Source organism: Saccopteryx bilineata, chromosome 4 (assembly GCF_036850765.1).
Source record: "Saccopteryx bilineata isolate mSacBil1 chromosome 4, mSacBil1_pri_phased_curated, whole genome shotgun sequence".
NCBI classification, from domain to species: domain Eukaryota; kingdom Metazoa; phylum Chordata; class Mammalia; order Chiroptera; family Emballonuridae; genus Saccopteryx; species Saccopteryx bilineata.
Window position 1 is genome coordinate 2,036,371 of NC_089493.1, and position 17,279 is coordinate 2,053,649.

The window sequence follows — 17,279 nt, forward strand, 5'->3', positions numbered from 1 at the left end:
TTTCTGAAGCTGGAAACGGGGAGAGAGTCAGACTCCCACATGTGCCTGACCGGGATCCACCCGGCACACCCACCAGGGGGCGATGCTCTGCCCCTCCGGGGCATCACTCTGCCACGACCAGAGCCACTCTAGAGCCTGGGGCAGAGGCCAAGGAGCCATCCCCAGCGCCCGGGCCATCTTTGCTCCAATGGAGCCTTGGCTGCGGGAGGGGAAGAGAGAGACAGAGAGGAAGGAGGGGGGAGTGGAGAAGCAAATGGGCGCTTCTCCTATGTGCCCTGGCCAGGAATCGAACCTGGGTCCCCCACACGCCAGGCCGATGCTCTACTGCTGAGCCAACCGGCCAGGGCCCAGTGTGACTATTTTTGAGGCCAGAGCTTTTAGGAGGTAGTTAAGTTCAAATGAGGCTATAAGGGTGGGATGCTAATCTGATAGGACTAGTACCGTTATAAGAAGAGGAAGAGCAGCCCTGGCTGGGTGACCCAGTGGATAAAGCATCATCATCCTACCACACCAAGGTCATGGGTTCGACCCCCAGTCAGGGCACATACGAGAAGCAAGCAATGAGTGCACAACTAAATGGAACAACCAAGTGGAACAGTGAGTTGATGCTCCACCCCCAACCCCCCACCCCCCCGCCTGCAATCAATGAAAAAATTTTTTAAAAAAAGAAGAAGAAGAAGAGGAATCGCTATCTGTCTGCAACCCTGGAAGAGAGCTCTCAGCAGAGCCCAGCCTTCTCAGAAGTCCGAACATAGGCAGAACCGTGAGAGGTAGATGTCCCTGGCTTCTAGTGCTCTCTGTGGTATTCTGCTACGGCGCCTGAGCCGGCTGAGACAAGATTCCTTGCATTTCTACGCTGGAAACCTTCTCTCTGGGAAGAATGATTTTAGTTCTTATTCAAGTCCTTTGCCTGTTAACTCTTTCTCTCGCCTCCTGGCCCACGCTAGGCCCTCTAGCGCCTGCTCGGCAGGGCGTGGTGGAGCGAACACCTTGCCCTCGAGTTCCCGATCACAGGACGAAGCCCTCACACTCCCACTTCACTGTGCACTTGTCCACGTAAGAGACATCCACGCCTGCGAGAATTTTTCTAAGTTTATTTGAGCCAAACTGATGACAATAGCCAGGAAGCAAAGTCTAAAACAAACTGAGAAAATGCTCCAGAGAGTGACAGTTTTGCAGCCTGTACATCAGAATCAAAGCTGGAGACGGTAAGGGGGTGACACGAATTCTGCTGGTGGTCAACCAGCGAGGTGGACACACACAGAGCGGGGGGATCTCTGGGGTTGGGAGAGGAGGAGAACGGAGAGACACATAACTTCTTTTACGTCGGTGGGGGCTGGACGGTGGACATCTACGGCACACGGAGATGGTGCTGGGGGGACAAGACGACAATGGGGGCTCTGTGGCCTCTGCTCTGGTGGGAGGGTGCGCCCTGAGGGGTCTGGAGAGGATCGCTCTGACATTTCAAAAGTTATGTTATCTCAGATGCACAAAGACCACAGGCAGGCTCACTGAAAGGTAAGCTTGACCTTTGTCTAGGAAGCCACTGGCCTAGGACAGGACCGCCTGCCGTGGCCCACGTGGAGTTAGGAATTTTTGTGTTCAGACCATCCCATGTGGTTACTTTGGTCTCTTGAGTTTGTGAGGCCTGCTATGCTAGCACACTCCTGAGCTTGTCAGGTTCGGTATGTGGCCTTTTCATCCACACATTCTAGGATTTCCTGCAAGCCTTTTGTAAATACACTTTACTCAAGCGAATGGAGTTCCCCTGTTGAGCAGTAAAGAAGCAATCCCCGCCAAGGACAGGTCTGCTCTTTGCCCTTGGGGTCTTGGGAGTTGATCTCAAAACCCTTGGGACATCCTGCCTGCTAGGAGTGTCTGTTTGCCGGCAGACTGGGGCCACACCACACAGCCTAAGATGTGGTTTCGAGTGAGAGCCTCAGACCTTCCAGTATGGAAGCCCCGTGCATGGAACGCTCCGGGGTGCTGCCCCATGCGCCTCTTCCCCTTGCTGACTTTAATCTCTGTACTTTCGTGGGAATGAACCATAACAGTGTGTGCGTCGGTTTTCTGTAAGTTTTGTGAGTCCTTCTAGGGAATTATGGACGCTGACAGGGGTTTTGGTGACTCTGCCCCTTGCAGCGAGTGTCAGAAGAGAGAGTGCGGCCCTGGCCGGTTGGCTCGATGGTAGAGCGTCGGCCTGGTGTGCGGAAGTCCCAGGTTCGATTCCCGGTCAGGGCACACAGGAGAAGCACCCATCTGCTTCTCCACCCCTCCCCCTCTCCTTCCTCTCTGTCTCTCTCTTCCCCTCCCGGGCGCTGAGGATGGCTCTGTGGCCTCTGCCTCAGGTGCTAGAATGGCTCTGGTTGCAACAGAGCGACGCCCCAGATGGGCAGAGCATCGCCCCCTGGTGGGCATGCCGGGTGGATCCCGGTGGGGCGCATGCAGGAGTCTGTCTGCCTCCCCGTTTCCAACTTCAGAAAAATACAAAAAAAAAAGAAAAAAAAAAGAAGTGAGAGTGCTTTGTGGACTGGTCCTCACTTTGCACCTGTGCATTCAGTTTCCTAACTTTTATCACGAATGTGTGTTGAATTTTATCAGATGATTCTTCTCCACCTACTGAGATTTTCCATTTATTTTCTACCTCATTTGATTATTATAGTGAATTACATTTGTTGGTTGAAATATTAAACCAACCTCCCGTTCCTGGAATAAACTTAACTTTGTGTGAGGTGTTTTCTTTTTTTATATATCTCTGAGTTTGATTTGCTATGATTTTGTTTGAAAATTTTTTAATTAAATTTATTTTAGAGCGAGAGAGACAGAGGAAGGAAGGAAGAGAGAGAGAGAGCATGAGAGAAATATTGATTTGTTGTTCCACTTACTTATGCATTCACTAGCTAAATATTGTATATGTCCTGAGCAGGGATTGAACCCTCAACCTTGTTGTATCTGGATGATGCTTTAACCAACTAAGCTAATGGGTAATGCTGTTTGTCCCATTCTGATCTTTTAAACAAATTCCAGTTCTCCTTGTTGTTAACTTTCTTGATCAATGGTTACTGTTTCTAAAAAACTTCTAACTCAAATATCAGGGCCACTTCTAAGTCTATTTCTATTTGTGTTTTTTTCCCCCCTTGGCTTTTTTTGGGGGGGATTTTTGTTCTTGTGTCCTGGCATGCTTGTTAATCCTTTTTTTTTTTTTTTTTTTTTTTACGCTGGATATCACGGATGAAAAAGAATAGTGGCTCTGAAAGGTATCACCTTACCTGAGACAGCATTGTTGGTGTTGCCAGTCTGATACTGTAAGCCCTCCTCCAGGGTAGTTCTAACCTGCTTTGCTCTTTTCTTTAATTATTAATTATTTTATTTATTTAGTGACGGGGGGCAGATAGGGAGAGATGAGAAGCATCAATTCTTCTTTGTGGCACCTTAGTTGTTCATTGATTGCTTTTTTATATGTGCCTTGACCAGGGGGGCTACAGCAAAACGAGTGACCCCTTGCTCAAGCCAGCGACCTTGGGCTCAAGCTGGTGAGTCTGGTTCAAACCAGATGAACCTGCGCTCAAGCTGGCGAGCCCGGGGTCTCGAACCTGGGTCCTCCGCATCCCAGTCCCACACTCTATCCACTGTGCAACCACCAGGTCAGGCCTGCTCTGCTCTTATATGGAGGCCAGACACCTTCCTATCAGCTCAAGGGCATTTTCTTCTTTGCTCTGAACTGTGTGTTACTATCCTTTGCTCACCCTCTACTGGTTCATTGATCTTGTTTTCATTTACAGAATATCTGTGTACTAAGGAATTTAATCTTTTGTATGGCATATGGTTAGGAAAAAAAATTCTCCCTCATGTTTCCACACATGCGCATCTCTTTTTATTATTTATTTATTTATCTTGTCTTCTGTATTTTCTTTGCATTTCTCAATAGTTGCTTGACCCAACCTCTTTCTGTCTGCTCTGTGCAATGAAAATACAAACTAAGGGAGATCAGAATTAAAGCATTAAGTCGTACAAACTACAAATCCGTTCAAAAATACATTTACATCCAATAAAATACGCATTTCAGTAAGAGATTTTCAGTGAATGAATGGCTGCATTCTGGGAAGCTCACAACACGGGGGGGTGGGGGGGTGGGGGTGGTCCCCGCCGGCTCGTGGGAGGAGCTAAGCGGCTGCGCATCCAATCACCGTTTAGAGCGCCTCCGCCTCCCACCTGCCAGTCACACCGGCACGTGATTAGCATCCTTGCCAGGACGTGATTTGCAGGCACAGGAAGCAGCAAGCTCTCTTTCGATCCCGAGTTCATTATAAAGTCTCGAGAATCTCCTCGGCCTATACAGAACCGTCTCAAAACAGTACGCAAGTTACGGCGAGCAGACATAACTCTACAGAGCCCAAACGTCTTCTTGCTATATTTATGTGGAAGTCTCCATCTACAATGGGCAGTCGTGAAGAGGTCCCTCCGCAGGACAGGTCACAAGCACCCGGCAGGGCCAGTGGGGCTGTGGGAGCAGCGGAAGACTGAGGTGGAGGCCCCGGGGGGCGGGGAGTGGGAGATGGCCCTCTAGCACAGTCTGCGATCGCCATCTCCCTCCTATCATCTGGCGTACCGCTTAATGTAGCCCTCCCCCCTTTTTCGGGAAGTCCTCCTTGTCCCTCAAGTGATGTTCTTGCAGCTTCAATATCCAGTGGGTCATCAAAATTCAAAATATCAGTGAACAAAGAGTTTCATTCCAAACCACATCGTTGCATGCTCCTCGTGGGAGTCCAACCAGGGCCGTGCGCAGTCAACTCAGATGTATATAGTTTGCCCACTTCAAGTTCTGCAGACACCCTCCAAGTGCAGTTGCAGCTGTGGTTACCGTCCGGACCCTGTGAGACCGTCATCCCGCTTCGGTTTGCTGGCCAGGACCAGCATCCCTGCTACCTTTCCTCGGGCACCCCGGGGTAGAGGAGGCGGTCCGCGGGACCGCGACACGCGCACCTTTTAAATTCGAGTATTGTCACAGTTTAGCCTTTCACTCCAGGACTGCGATCTCGTTGGACTTTCCACCGGGCCCCCCAACCCCTACAATCTATTCTCAACAGTGATTCTTTTCAAGCCCAACTCAGGACTGGCCCCTCTTCTGAGCAGCGCTGTCGGGCTCAGCCGCACCTGGAGGAAAGCTCTGACCCCTCACCCCGCTGAAACTGCACCAGTCTCGGTCCTGCCTCACCTGTCCCAGCCGTCCTTCTGCCTGGAATTCTCTCCCTCCCCTCCCGTGGGGGTCTTCTCGATGCCTCCTCATCCCGGAGGTCCGTGTTTCCTGCACGGTCAGGTCCTCAGCCCCCAGCACAGAACACAGGGCAATCTGCACCTTCCCCTGGACTCAGAAATGTTACTTGGATTAACGCCTTCAGGATTTTTTTCTTTCTTTTTAAAAATTTTCTATTGATTTGAGAAACAGGGAGAGAGAGAGAGAGGCATCAAGTCATTGTTCCACTTAGTTGTTCCATTTCATTGTGTACTCACTGGTTGCTCCTGGTACCTGCCCTGACCTGGATGACGCTCTATCTACTGAACAACCCGGCCAGGGCCGCATTTATGATTTTCTATTCTATTTAAGGCTTTAAACAATAAGGAAAAAACCCCCACAAAAACCTCCCCTTCTTTCCACTTTTATGGTTTCATACGTTACATGTAAACTTGGAAGCCCCTGTAGTGACCCCGGCTGTCCAGGGAGCTGCTCCCCTGCCCCGCCCCGCCCCCCGCGCCTCCTCCCTCTTTTCCGGTCTCCTTCCCTTCCTTCCCTTCCTTCTCGCCACACCTCGCCCCTCCTTCTGCTCCTCCCTTTCCCTAACGCCCCGCCCCTAGCTCGCTTCCGCTCTCCCCCTCCCAGTCCTCTTCCACCCACATCCTTTTCCCCGCCCCCAGGTGGTTTGCGCAAGCGCACTAGGGCCGCGCGCGGAGACCTGGGAACCGGCGGGGGCGGGGCAGCGAAGGCGTGGGCCCAACGGCCAACGCGGCCGCGCGGGAACACTAGCGGCAGGCCCCACCCCCGGTTTGAATCAGAGGCCCCGCCCCTGATCTCAGCCAATCAGCGGGAGGGGAACCCGGCGCCGGGCGACCCCTTTGTGGGCGTTGAGTGGCCCCGCCCCTCGCTCGGCGGCGGATGGCGGCGGCGAGGACGGCGGACGGCCAGGTGAGCGTTCGTTCTCGGCTCCCGGTTCCTCCGCCTCGGCGGCCCCCGGAGGGCGCGTTGGCACTCGCGGGCGGCCCTCGCCGCCCGGGGAGCGGCGGGGCGCGGGGGCGGTGGGTCTCCCGGGTCGGGGGCAGCGGGGAGGAAATACGGGGGGCCCGCCGGGGGTCCGGGGGTGGCGGGGGTTCGGAGGAGCAGGCGCGACCCTGTTAACCGTGGCCCCCCCGTCCCCCGCCCGGCCCGTCGAGTCGTCAGCCGCCTGGGATTCCCTCTGGTGCGGCCACAGCCTCAACCTTCGCTGCCCTGCCCCATTTGAACCCCAAAAGAACAACAACTTCGTGGCTGGAACCAAATTGGGAGCTCTTTTTTGATAGGAGAAGCGCTTAAAATGGTTTACTGGGCTGCTTGTGACCTGATGGTGTCCGTAGGGAAGCCCCCACCCTTCTTCCGCGTGACTTGGAAAAGGTCAGGGCAGGCTCCTCCTCCTCCTGACCCCAGGGACCCTCCTTGAAGACCTGGGGAGACTCTGGGCAGCCTCTTAACCCTCTGTGTTCAATTTACATCTCTGACCAGAGCGCCCCGTGGCTGCCCCTCTCTCTCATCCACTCGGCCACCCACCTACCCAGCAACCCATCCGTCTACGTACCCACCCACGCATCCACCCATCCGTCTACGTACCCACCCACGCATCCACCCACCAGTCTACGTACTCACCCACGCATCCACTCATTCGTCTACGTACTCACCCACGCATCCACCCATCCGTCTACGTACTCACCCACCCACCCATCCACCAACTCACCCATTCATTCTTCCATCCTCTCTCCTACCCTCCCTCCCATCCACCCAGGCAGCCACGTAGTCAGTCACCCGTACATCCTTCCTGTTGTCCATCCACCTGCCCTGCCCCACACCCATTGTGATCTATCATGGCGGTGACTCTAGGTTTCCTTCTTAATCTCCGGGCTTTGTAAAACGAGGAGTGGGTGGTGGGTATTAGCAATGGAACACGTGAATTTCATCTTAGGTCCTTGTAGCAAAACGCAATTTGCAGACCGCATAATGCCTTCCAAGACGACCCAGTCAGGGGCACATTTCTCTGGAGCCCTAAAGGGTAGGGTGGCCTCCCGTAGTGTTCGATTTGAGAGGCTTTCCACTTTGTCTCTGGGTTTTAGTTGCTTTGTCAAGGGATGCTAAGGATATTTTGCAATGGTTTCCCTGCTCGACTTTGCTCTTACCGGTCGGTGAGGGCCGGCGAGGATGATGCCGTCCTCAGAGCTGGCGCTCTGCCTGGCTTCTGGTACAGTCTCGTTTAAGCTTCCCAGTCCAGTGGAGACCGACGGGGAGGGGAGTGGGCAGGAGGCGACACCACAGTCCCAGACCCCGGCTGGCACGAGAACTGTCTGCGGTGGGCTCCTGGTGCCTGCCCCGCCGCACTGCACAGTCAGCCTGGGAGGCGACACGCTGTGACTCGGAAAAGTACCAGGAACTCGCTTCCACATCTTGGAGGCCAGCTTAGCTTTACATTTTCAAAAGCTCATTGTCCCCAAAATGGGATTACCAGGAAAGGAGGCCCCCAGGTAACAATTTGCAGGGAGAGCTGTGGTCAAATAGAGGGTTTCCCTGCTGGGTTTCCTTTGCTGAGTTGGCAGCCTGTGTGCTGCAAGGTCAGGACGTGGGACCCAGTTCACTGTTCTTTCTAAAAGAGCCAAGGGTCCTGGCCACATGGCTGTTTGGTTAGAACTTTTTCCTCCCATACTGAAGTTGTGGGTTGGATCCCTGGTCAAGGCACATACAAGAATCAGTCAGTGACAGCATGAATAAGTGGAGCAACAAACCGATGTTTTTCTTCTCTCTTTCTCCCTCTCTCTCTGTGTCTTTTTCTTTTTTTCTTTTTCTTTTTTCATTTTAAGCTGGAAATGGGGAGAGACAGTCAGACAGACTTCCGCATGCGCCCGACCGGGATCCACCTGGCATGCCCACCAGGGGCGATGCTCTGCCCCTCTGGGGCATCGCTCTGCAGCGACCAGAGCCACTCTAGCGCCCGGGGCAGAGACCAAGGAGCCATCCCCAGCGCCCGGGCCATCTTTGCTTCAGTGGAGCCTTGGCTGCGGGAGAGGAAGAGAGAGACAGAGAGGAAGGAGGGGGGGGGTGGAGAAGCAAATGGGCGCCTCTCCTATGTGCTCTGGCCGGGAATCGAACCCGGGTCCTCCGCACGCCAGGCCGACACTCTACCGCTGAGCCAACCGGCCAGGGCCTGTGTGTCTTTTTCTAAAAATAAATTAAAACAAGACAAGAATAATATATATAATATATATTTTTTTTTTAGGTGAGAGGAGGAGAGATACTGTGGTAGACTCCTGCATGCGCCCTGACCGGGATCTACCAAGCAACCCCATCTAGGGTCAATGCTGGAGTACCAAGCTATTTTTAGCACCTGAGGTTGACATGCTTGGACCAATCAAGCTATCCTCAGCATCCAGGGACACACTGAAACCAATCAAGACACTGGCTATGGGAGGGGTAGAGAGAGACAAGGGGAGAGAAGCAGATGGTTGCTACTCCTGTGTACCCTGACTAGGAATCAAACCCAGGATGTTCATACACTGGGTTTACAGTCTATCCACTGAGCCACCAGCCATGGCCAAAAATAATATACTGCCCACAAAAATTAGGGGATATTTCAAAATGAATATGAAGCAATAAAATATCCCCTATTTTTTGTGAGCAGTATATTAAGTTTAATATCAACTTCATACAACTGCTTTATGTTCAGGGTTTTTTTTTTCTTTTTTTTCCCCCTGTACCCTTCCAAAGCTGGAAACGGGGAGAGACAGTCAGACAGACTCCCGCATGCACCCGACCAGGATCCACCCGGCACACCCACCAGGGGCGAAGCTCTGCCCCTCTGGGGCGTCGCTCCACCGCGACCAGAGCCACTCCAGCGCCTGGGGCAGAGGCCAAGGAGTCATCCCCAGCGCCCGGGCCATCCCTGCTCCAATGGAGCCTTGGCCGCGGGAGGGGAAGAGAGAGACAGAGATGGGGGGGAGTGGAGAAGCAAATGGGTGCCTCTCCTATGTGCCCTGGCCGGGAACCGAACCCGGGTCCCCCGCATGCCAGGCCGACGCTCTACTGCTGAGCCAACCGGCCAGGGCCTGTGTTCAGGTTTTGCCATGTTTTATTTTTACCCTTTTTAGAGAGAGAGAAACATAAATTTATAGTTTGACCTATCCATGCACTTACTGTACATGCCCTGAGCAGGGATTAAACCTGCAACCTTAGCAGATCAGGACGACACTCTAACCAACTGTGTTACCTGACCAGGGCCAGCCATGTTTTATAATTAAAGTTGAAATTCATAATAAAATGTCAGTTATTGCCTGACCAGGCTGTGGCGCAATGGATAGAGCGTCAGACTAGGATGCTGAGGACCCAGGTTCGAGACCCCGAGGTCATCTGGTTTGAGCGCGGGCTCATCTGGTTTGAGCAAAACGCCTACCAGCTTGAACCCAAGGTCACGGGCTCCAGCAAGGGGTTACTCGGTCTGCTGAAGGCCCACGGTCAAGGCACATATGAGAAAGTAATCAATGAACAACTAAGGTGTTGCAACGCGCAATGAAAAACTAATGATTGATGCTTCTCATCTCTCTTTGTTCCTGTCTGTCCTTGTCTGGCCCTCTCTCTGACTCTCTCACTGTAAAAAAGATAAAATAAAATGTCGGTTATGGCCTTTGCAGGTTTTAGCTGGAAGAGAGGGCAGGGAAGTTCCCTAAATTTGCTACTGGAACATGTTTCCAATCAAAGAAAGTGTGTGTTTTATTCCAGGTAACAAGTGCCTGAAATTCACTTTATAGCAACAGCTGGTGAGAAATGTCAGACCCACAGCGTGGGGTACTGGCCTCATACCCAGACTTGGACACCACTGGTCTCAAGACAGACCGGGCTGGCTGCGTCTCCCTGTTTTTTCTCTGATGCAGTGTCTCGCAGCAGAGCTGGTCCTGTGACAGACTGAGAGTGTTGAGTTGCCTTAAAAACCCGAGGCATGGGCCTGACCTGTGGTGGCGCAGTGGATAAAGTGTCAACCTGGAAATGCTGAGGTCGCCGGTTCAAAACCCTGGGCTTGCCTGGTCAAGTCACATATGGGAGTTGATGCTTCCTGCTCCTCCCCCTTCTCTCTCTCTCTTCCCTCTCTAAAAATCAATAAATAAAATATTAAAAAAACAACAACAACCCGAGGCACGCCTGGCTGTGGCTGACAGTCATAGCGACTGGTTGGGTCAGAGCCGAGCCTGTCCCAGCCCTCCTATTAGAATCTGGGGGTCTGTATTTCTTCCAGCCTCTTGGGATATTGGCCTCACTGTGTGAGATGGGTGTGGTGGGCCTGGGTCCCCCTTTGCCTTGGAGATTCTCTGGGTGGCTCCACCCCCTGTTAGAACTCAATTTGTCTGTTCCTTCTTTTTGTCTGTCTGGTCAGTATTTAGTCTGCAGGAGACCTAAGGGTAGAGCGCAGTGATATGGGCAGGTTTTGAGTGGGACTTTGGCATTTACACATCCTGCAAGACCTGGCCGATTGCAGAGGTAATGAAGGTGGGTAAAGGTAATAATGTGTTGTTCATAACTTAGTGGAGAGTCGGTCAAGGCAGTTAGTATGCCCTTGGAGTGTGGGAGATTCCGTCCCCCTCTTAGAAAGGATAAGAGCCCTCAGGTGAGGACTTTGCAGAGCTTTATGCTGGGCCAGGCCCGCCTGGGGGGTCTGCGTCCCCACCTCTGCCCCAGCACCTCTCAGGGTCCCTACAGAGCCATACTGTGCTGACTCTGTCACAAACACAAGTGTCTGAAGGTGGTCCTCACAGGCTACCTTCTGGGCTCAGCCTGACCCCTTTCCCTGAACCCGGGCTCTGGGTGACCGCCTGCACTGGTGGGGTTGGACCGGCCGCCCGTGATAATGAGTGAGTCTGCAGGCACTTTGCTGCTGAGGGGTTTGGAGTGTGGGGGAGTGATTTAGAAAGACTGAACAACCTCGGCAGTCCACTGGCTGGGGTCACAGCTCTGAGACACGTGGGGCCGGGTCTGGATGCTTTAGCCTGAGGTGAATAGTGGGTTCACCCACTATTGTCTGTCTTGATTGTCATCAGGTGTCATTAGGACGGGTACGGAACGGATGCTTGTGCAGGTTGAGGAGCGCCCGTGCTGTTAGGTGTGTTTTTGTTCCAGCCAGCTCTGGTCCGCTCTGCCGCTCTGCAGCCTGTCAGCTTGCTGCTCTGCGGGCCGTGCAAGTGGGCTCCCATGGGGCCTGCTCTTGTCCTTGCTTTTTGATTCAGCGTGTTTTGAGTTCATTTGCCTGTATTGTGGTGTGGCTGCCGAGTCGTGTTCCATTGTCAAATATGGCATCGTGTGCCCATGGCTTCTGCTGGGCAACAGGCTGGTGGTGGAGGCCTGTGGAGCACAGTGGGCTTGTGGGAAAGGGGGCACGGGTAGTGCTGGGATGGTCCTAAAGGGCAGGCCAGTGCAGAAGAACCTGGGGAAGGTCACCGTGTGCCCGAGATGCCCCCTTGTCCTGGAAGAGGCCCAAGGGATCTCTGGCTGGGACTGTCAACGCAGCCTGAGCAAGAGCCCGTGTCACCAAAACTAGGGAGATGGCGAGCGGTGTGAGGGCCGTGCCGTGCGTGGGGTCACGACAGTGTTTGTGCGTTGGGGTAAACGTGCACTGTCAGAGTGACCGGGGACATGTACCTGATGTGCGCAGCGTGGTCAGCAGGAAAGCAGAACCTGTGGTGAGCTCAACTCCACAGACCAGGAAGTGCTTAGAGAGAGCCCGGGAGCCAGCCTGGTGACAAGGGCCCCCAGGCAGGGGGCTTGCCCCATTGGTCACAGTGAGGGCGGGAGTAAGGGGACGTCACCACAGGCATAGAGGCCACCCTGCCCACCCCCACTTCTGTGGCATCCTGACCTTCTGGGGACCCTGGCTCCTAATAGGGAACGAGGATCCAATTACGCTATTTCCGTTGAGTGCGGTTTGGACCCTAAATTCAATCAGTCATCAGGCAACATAGTTTTAGGTTTTGTTGAAAATACTTTTTTATTTTTATTTATTTTTTCATTTCTTTAAAATCATTTTTTTAAAGCTTTTATTTATTCATTTTAGAGAGAGGAGAGAGAAGGGAGGGAGGAGCAGAAAGCATCAACTTCCATATGTGCCTTGACCAGGGAAGCCCAGGGTTTTGAACCAGCGACCTCAGTGTTCCAGGTTGATGCTTTTACCCACTGCGCCACCACAGGTCAGGCTAAATTTTTAAATTTTTTTTATTTTTTTACAGGGACAGAGAGAGAGTCAGATAGAGGGATAGATAGGGACAGACAGGAACAGAGAGAGATGAGAAGCATCAGTTGCGACACCTTAGTTGTTCATTGATTGCTTTCTCATATGTGCCTTGACTGTGGGCCTTCAGCAGACTGAGTAACCCCTTGCTTGAGTGTTGAAAATACTAAAAGCCAAAGAGGTGATGTGACTTGCCACAGAAGAACCCTTGAAACTTCATCTTTTTCCTTATTAGCACAGGCTGTCTTTTTATAGTTTTACATAATTTTTTTATTTTAGTGAGAGGAGGGAAGGCAGAGAAACAGACTCCCACATGCATCCTGACCGGATCCACCCTGGGAGGAGAAAAGAGAAACAGAGAAGGGGGAGGGGTGGAGAAGCAGATGGGCGCTTCTCCTGTGTGCCCTGGCTGGGGATCGAACCCGGGACTTCCACATGCTGGGCCAACACTCTACCACTGCGCCAACCGGCGAGGGCCAGTTTGACATAATCTCACATTCTCAGTATAGTACTTAGCGATTTTAAGCTAGTGACTTTTATTTTTTTTATTTTTTTTTATTTTTTTGTATTTTTCTGAAGCTGGAAACGGGGAGGCAGACAGACTCCCGCATGCCCCCGACCGGGATCCACCTGGCACGCCCACCAGAGGGCGATGCTCTGTCGCGACCAGAGCCACTCTTAAGCTAGTGACTTTTAAATGAGTGATGGGGATGGGATGTGACAGTTGAATTTGCTGCTAAGACAGAAAACTTGAATCCTTATTTCCAGAAGTAATTGGGATATTTTTTGTCTCGGTGGTGAACTTTGGTGTATGTACGAATAGTCCGTGCGCTGGTGTGTGAGGTGTTGGACAGAGGGCTGGGAGGTGTCAGGCTGTGCTGGTGGGGTAGACCTGCTTGCTCTTCCGGGGAACTTGGTCTTGTAGGGAGAAGCAGCTGTGGTCACTTAGTTTTAAAGTTTTTTACTTAGAAATAATTATGAATTCACAGGAAGTTGCAAAGAATTGTCCCCAGTGTCATCCCCCCAGGTGGCTACAGAGCTCAATCGGGTGGGTGGGTGTGTGCGTGGCCACGCCCACTCCATTTCCTTGCCCTGTTCAGAATGTCACAGTGGTGAGGTGGCTTTCTCACACAGCAGTTCCTGTGAGGTCCGTGCAGGTGCCATTATGTCACTGGCCGGTCTCCTGCTGCTGAGTGCGGGGTGGGCACAGCACCTCAGCCTCGTGGCTGCGGGCTTGCTTCCAGTGTGTGGCTGTGACTGCTGTGAACATGCTTGTACATGTTTTTGCTGGAATGTTGGTTTCCGTTCCTCGGGGATACATGCCCAGGGACACTTAGTGTTTTACAGTGTGAAGTACACAGGAGGTGAGATCTACAGTGTTGAAATCAGAGAACGGGGGCTGTTTTCTGTCTAAGGGCAGGGCTGGCCCGGTGAGCCTTGAGAGGTGCTGGGGGGCACTGCAGCCAGGTCCCCTTCTGTGCAGAAGCCCCATCCTTGTGGCTGTCCTGTGCCCCCCGTTCCAGCACTCCCACAGGGAGCTGCAGGACTGGTGATTTTAAAAAAGGAAGTCCAAAAATTTACATCGTAAAAAGCTTCTTATCCTCCTTAAGAATAACTGGAATGAATCATTTGAAATAAAAACGCTTAGCTACATAACAAACCTGAGAAGAGAAACTTAACGTTGCAGTGTAACTTGTTCTAGAGAGGGTGGTCCTGGGTGGGGGGAGGTGCTTGCCTTGTAACCCCAACACCTCTCAGCTGAGAGTCACTCGGGAACAGGTCTTTGTGCTTCTGCTTCTCACCGCCAGCAATGCCACCCTGAGCATCCACAACCTGCAGCCAGTCTATCTGGGAGCCTAGGGGCCCAGGGAGGGCCTGGCAGAGCGTCAGGACCCACAGGCGGAGGCAGGTGGCTGAGCCCCTGGTCGCCTGGAAGGTGGTGAACATCGTCCAGGGACTTGGGCCCCACAGGGGACTCTGAGGGGACATGCGGCATTGTCCTCTGCACTGGGTCTCTAGCTCCTCACAGGACGGGCGCGGGGGCGTGGCGCAGACCCCTGTGCGCAGCACTGGCTGGGTCAGGACCCGCTGTAACTCGGTGTCCGTGGCGGGCGTGCTGTCAGAGGGGCGGGTGTGTTCTGCCTGGCACCCTGTCCTGGCGGCCCGCCCTTGCTCTCTGGGCTGGAGGGTCATTTCGCTTCCCTCCTCCTCCCTCCAGCACCAGAACTTGGAGTTGAGTTGAAGGTTTTCAGCCCCAGCTCCTTAAACATATTCCTCCCATATTTAACCTATTTGTTTTTGCCAGTGAAGACAGGGGTTTGGTTTAGAGGGGTGTGGTTCGTGCACACAGTCACAGCTTCCGAGTGGCTTGAGTGAAAGGCTGCGCAGAGGAATGGCACCACGCTTGGTGCCCCTCTCCCAGGGCCCTCGGCGGTGTCTGCAAGGGGCTCTGACACGTGCTAAGGGGCTCTCCCTCACTTTCCGCAGGACATGATGTTTGCACGAGGGCTGAAGAGAAAGTGCCCTGACGGCGAGGAGGTGGAGGGCACCCTGGCCGTGCCCTCCTACAGCCTGCAGCGGCAGTCACTGCTGGACATGTCCCTGGTCAAGCTACAGCTGTGCCACATGCTGGTCGAGCCCAACCTCTGCCGCTCAGTCCTCATAGCCAACACGGTCCGGCAGATCCAGGAAGAGATGACCCAGGATGGGACGTGGCGGGTGCCAGCGCCCCAGACTGCAGGGCGGGGGCCTCTGGACCGGCTCGTCTCCACGGACATCCTGTGTCGTGCAGCCTGGGAGCAGCAGGGGGTGTGTCCTGCTCCTGACGCAGCTGGCAGCTCCGCGCCGGACCTGGTATCGGAACTGCCCACGGCCCCCTGTGCGCAGGCGCTGAGGGGTGCACAGAGCTGTGTTTGGGAAGCGGACAGCCCTCGGGAAAACAGAGGAAGCTTTCAGAAGTCTCTGGATCAAATATTCGAAACACTTGAGAGCAAAGCCCCCAGCTCGGTGGAAGGGCTGTTTGCGGAGGTGGACAGCCCTTACTATGACCTGGACGCTGTGCTGACAGGCATGGTGGGCAGCAAGGCCAGTGCTGGCGATGGGCTGGAGGCCTTGGCCTCTGTGGGCGCCCCGCCCCCTGGCTCCAGCTGCAAGCGGGACCTGGGCGAGCTGGACCACGTGGTGGAGATCCTGGTGGAGACTTGAGCCTGCCCTGTAGTGAGCTGTCAGGCCACAGACAGCCCGGAGCAGCAGCTGACCGCAGGGTCAGCCCTGGTTTCTGTCATAATCACAAGAACGTCTCAGAACTGTGCCCAGTCTGCCGGCCGCTCTCCCTGACCAGGCACTGGGCCGTTTCCTGCAGGCTGGCCACCCTGCGCCTGCCCTGGGCCTGTCCACTCGGAACTCTGAGCCCCCCCCACAGCTCCACAGAGGATGTGGGCAGCGGCCAGCTGCATCTGCCTTGTTTAACTTTAGATAGGTGAATGTTTTAAAATTAAGTTTTGTATGTTTGGGGCAATATTTTGGCTTAAGATATATTTTTTTAACTTTTTATACTTTTCTCTTTAGATTTTTTCAGCTATTTTCTTAAAAGTATATTTTTTCTATAAACATCCTCTGCTGCTAATTAGAAACTTTTATAACCTGAACACTTGCAGTTGGTGTGTTTGGTTTTTTAAGCTTTGTTCATGTGATGTTCAGTCCCCGAGTCAGTCAGCAGTGTGTATCTCGACTCTCACTGGGGCCTGCGTGGAACCATGTCCATGGGCTGTCACAGTCGGGCCTCTGATGGGAGGGCCACCTTTTGTGCCTGAGTCAGGACCAGAGCTGCTGAGGGAGCCTAGCCGACCTCTGATCTTTGTAGCACCAAGTGTAGATTTTGCAGGGTTTAATTTATGACTATTTATATGTAAATGTCATCGGGGTGGAGGGGAGATCCTTGTCTGGGTCTCGGGTGCCCTCAGAGGCCCCAGCACAGGCGTGTGTGCGAGCACGTGTGCTTGGCATGTGCGGGCTCAGACCGTGCTCACGCCTGCTCTAGTAAACTGGTGCGGGGACCCAGTGTTAAGATTAAGTTTAGAATTAAAGAAATATGGACACATGTCATTTCTGACCCCTCAGTCTTGAGGGCAGTTGACGGTGGAGTGGGTGGGGTGGAGCCGGTCCAGGGGACCCTGCGTGGATCCCAGACCGCTCATGCCTTCTCTTCAGCGGACAGGGGAGACTGCTCTCCTCACACGCTGCCTGCCTCTCATGCCTCTTCCTTCCCGGCCCTTGGCCAGAAGGTTTGTTTTATTTTGGCCATATGGCCATTCTTTGTTGTCTATGATGAACACCTCACTTTATTAAAAATTATTCAACAAAATGGGGATGAGTGTTAATTGTCTATGGCTCTCCTTGAATGGACCTTTTTCCTGGTTCATTTAGGGTTGAGGAAGGAATTTCACCTGGACGTGTTAAGTGGGCAATGGGACCAAGGAAGAGGGGCGAGGCTAGGAGCAGGGGTGCCCCTGGAGTTGCCCCCCTCCCTGTCATCTCCCCCCAGAGGAGCCAGTTGCAGGCTGGATGGTTGGGCCTGGCTGGGCGCAGGAAGTGACTACCTGGGACGGGCAGGGTGGGTGTGTGGCCCTTAGCAACCATGATTGCTTCTTTCAGATTTTGAAATACTCTCTTCTGGTGGAAGATAGTTTAAAGCCGTGGTTTTCAGCCGCTGGTCTGCCAGAAATTGTGCCAGTCTGCAAAGGCGTTACCGCTGATGTGTGAAGGCTACAGATCCAGTGACCT

General features: G+C 53.3%; 1 protein-coding gene across 1 annotated transcript; it reads left to right on the forward strand.

Moving 5' to 3' along the window:
* Positions 1–6,100: 6,100 nt before the first annotated feature.
* Positions 6,101–16,854, forward strand: CDCA4 (cell division cycle associated 4). The gene is made up of 2 exons (XM_066276897.1): positions 6,101–6,181; positions 14,985–16,854. Exons 1-2 carry the CDS (start codon positions 6,152–6,154, stop codon positions 15,699–15,701), a joined length of 747 nt encoding a protein of 248 aa, XP_066132994.1. The 5' UTR covers positions 6,101–6,151; the 3' UTR covers positions 15,702–16,854.
* The last annotated feature ends 425 nt before the right edge of the window (positions 16,855–17,279 follow it).

Bases quoted from the DNA above. Each gene is read 5' to 3' on its own strand.
- CDCA4 (XM_066276897.1), top strand. From the start codon at position 6,152: ATGGCGGCGGCGAGGACGGCGGACGGCCAG. The intron at 6,182-14,984 runs GTGAGCGTTCGT...CACTTTCCGCAG, and splicing joins CGAGGACGGCGGACGGCCAG to GACATGATGTTTGCACGAGG.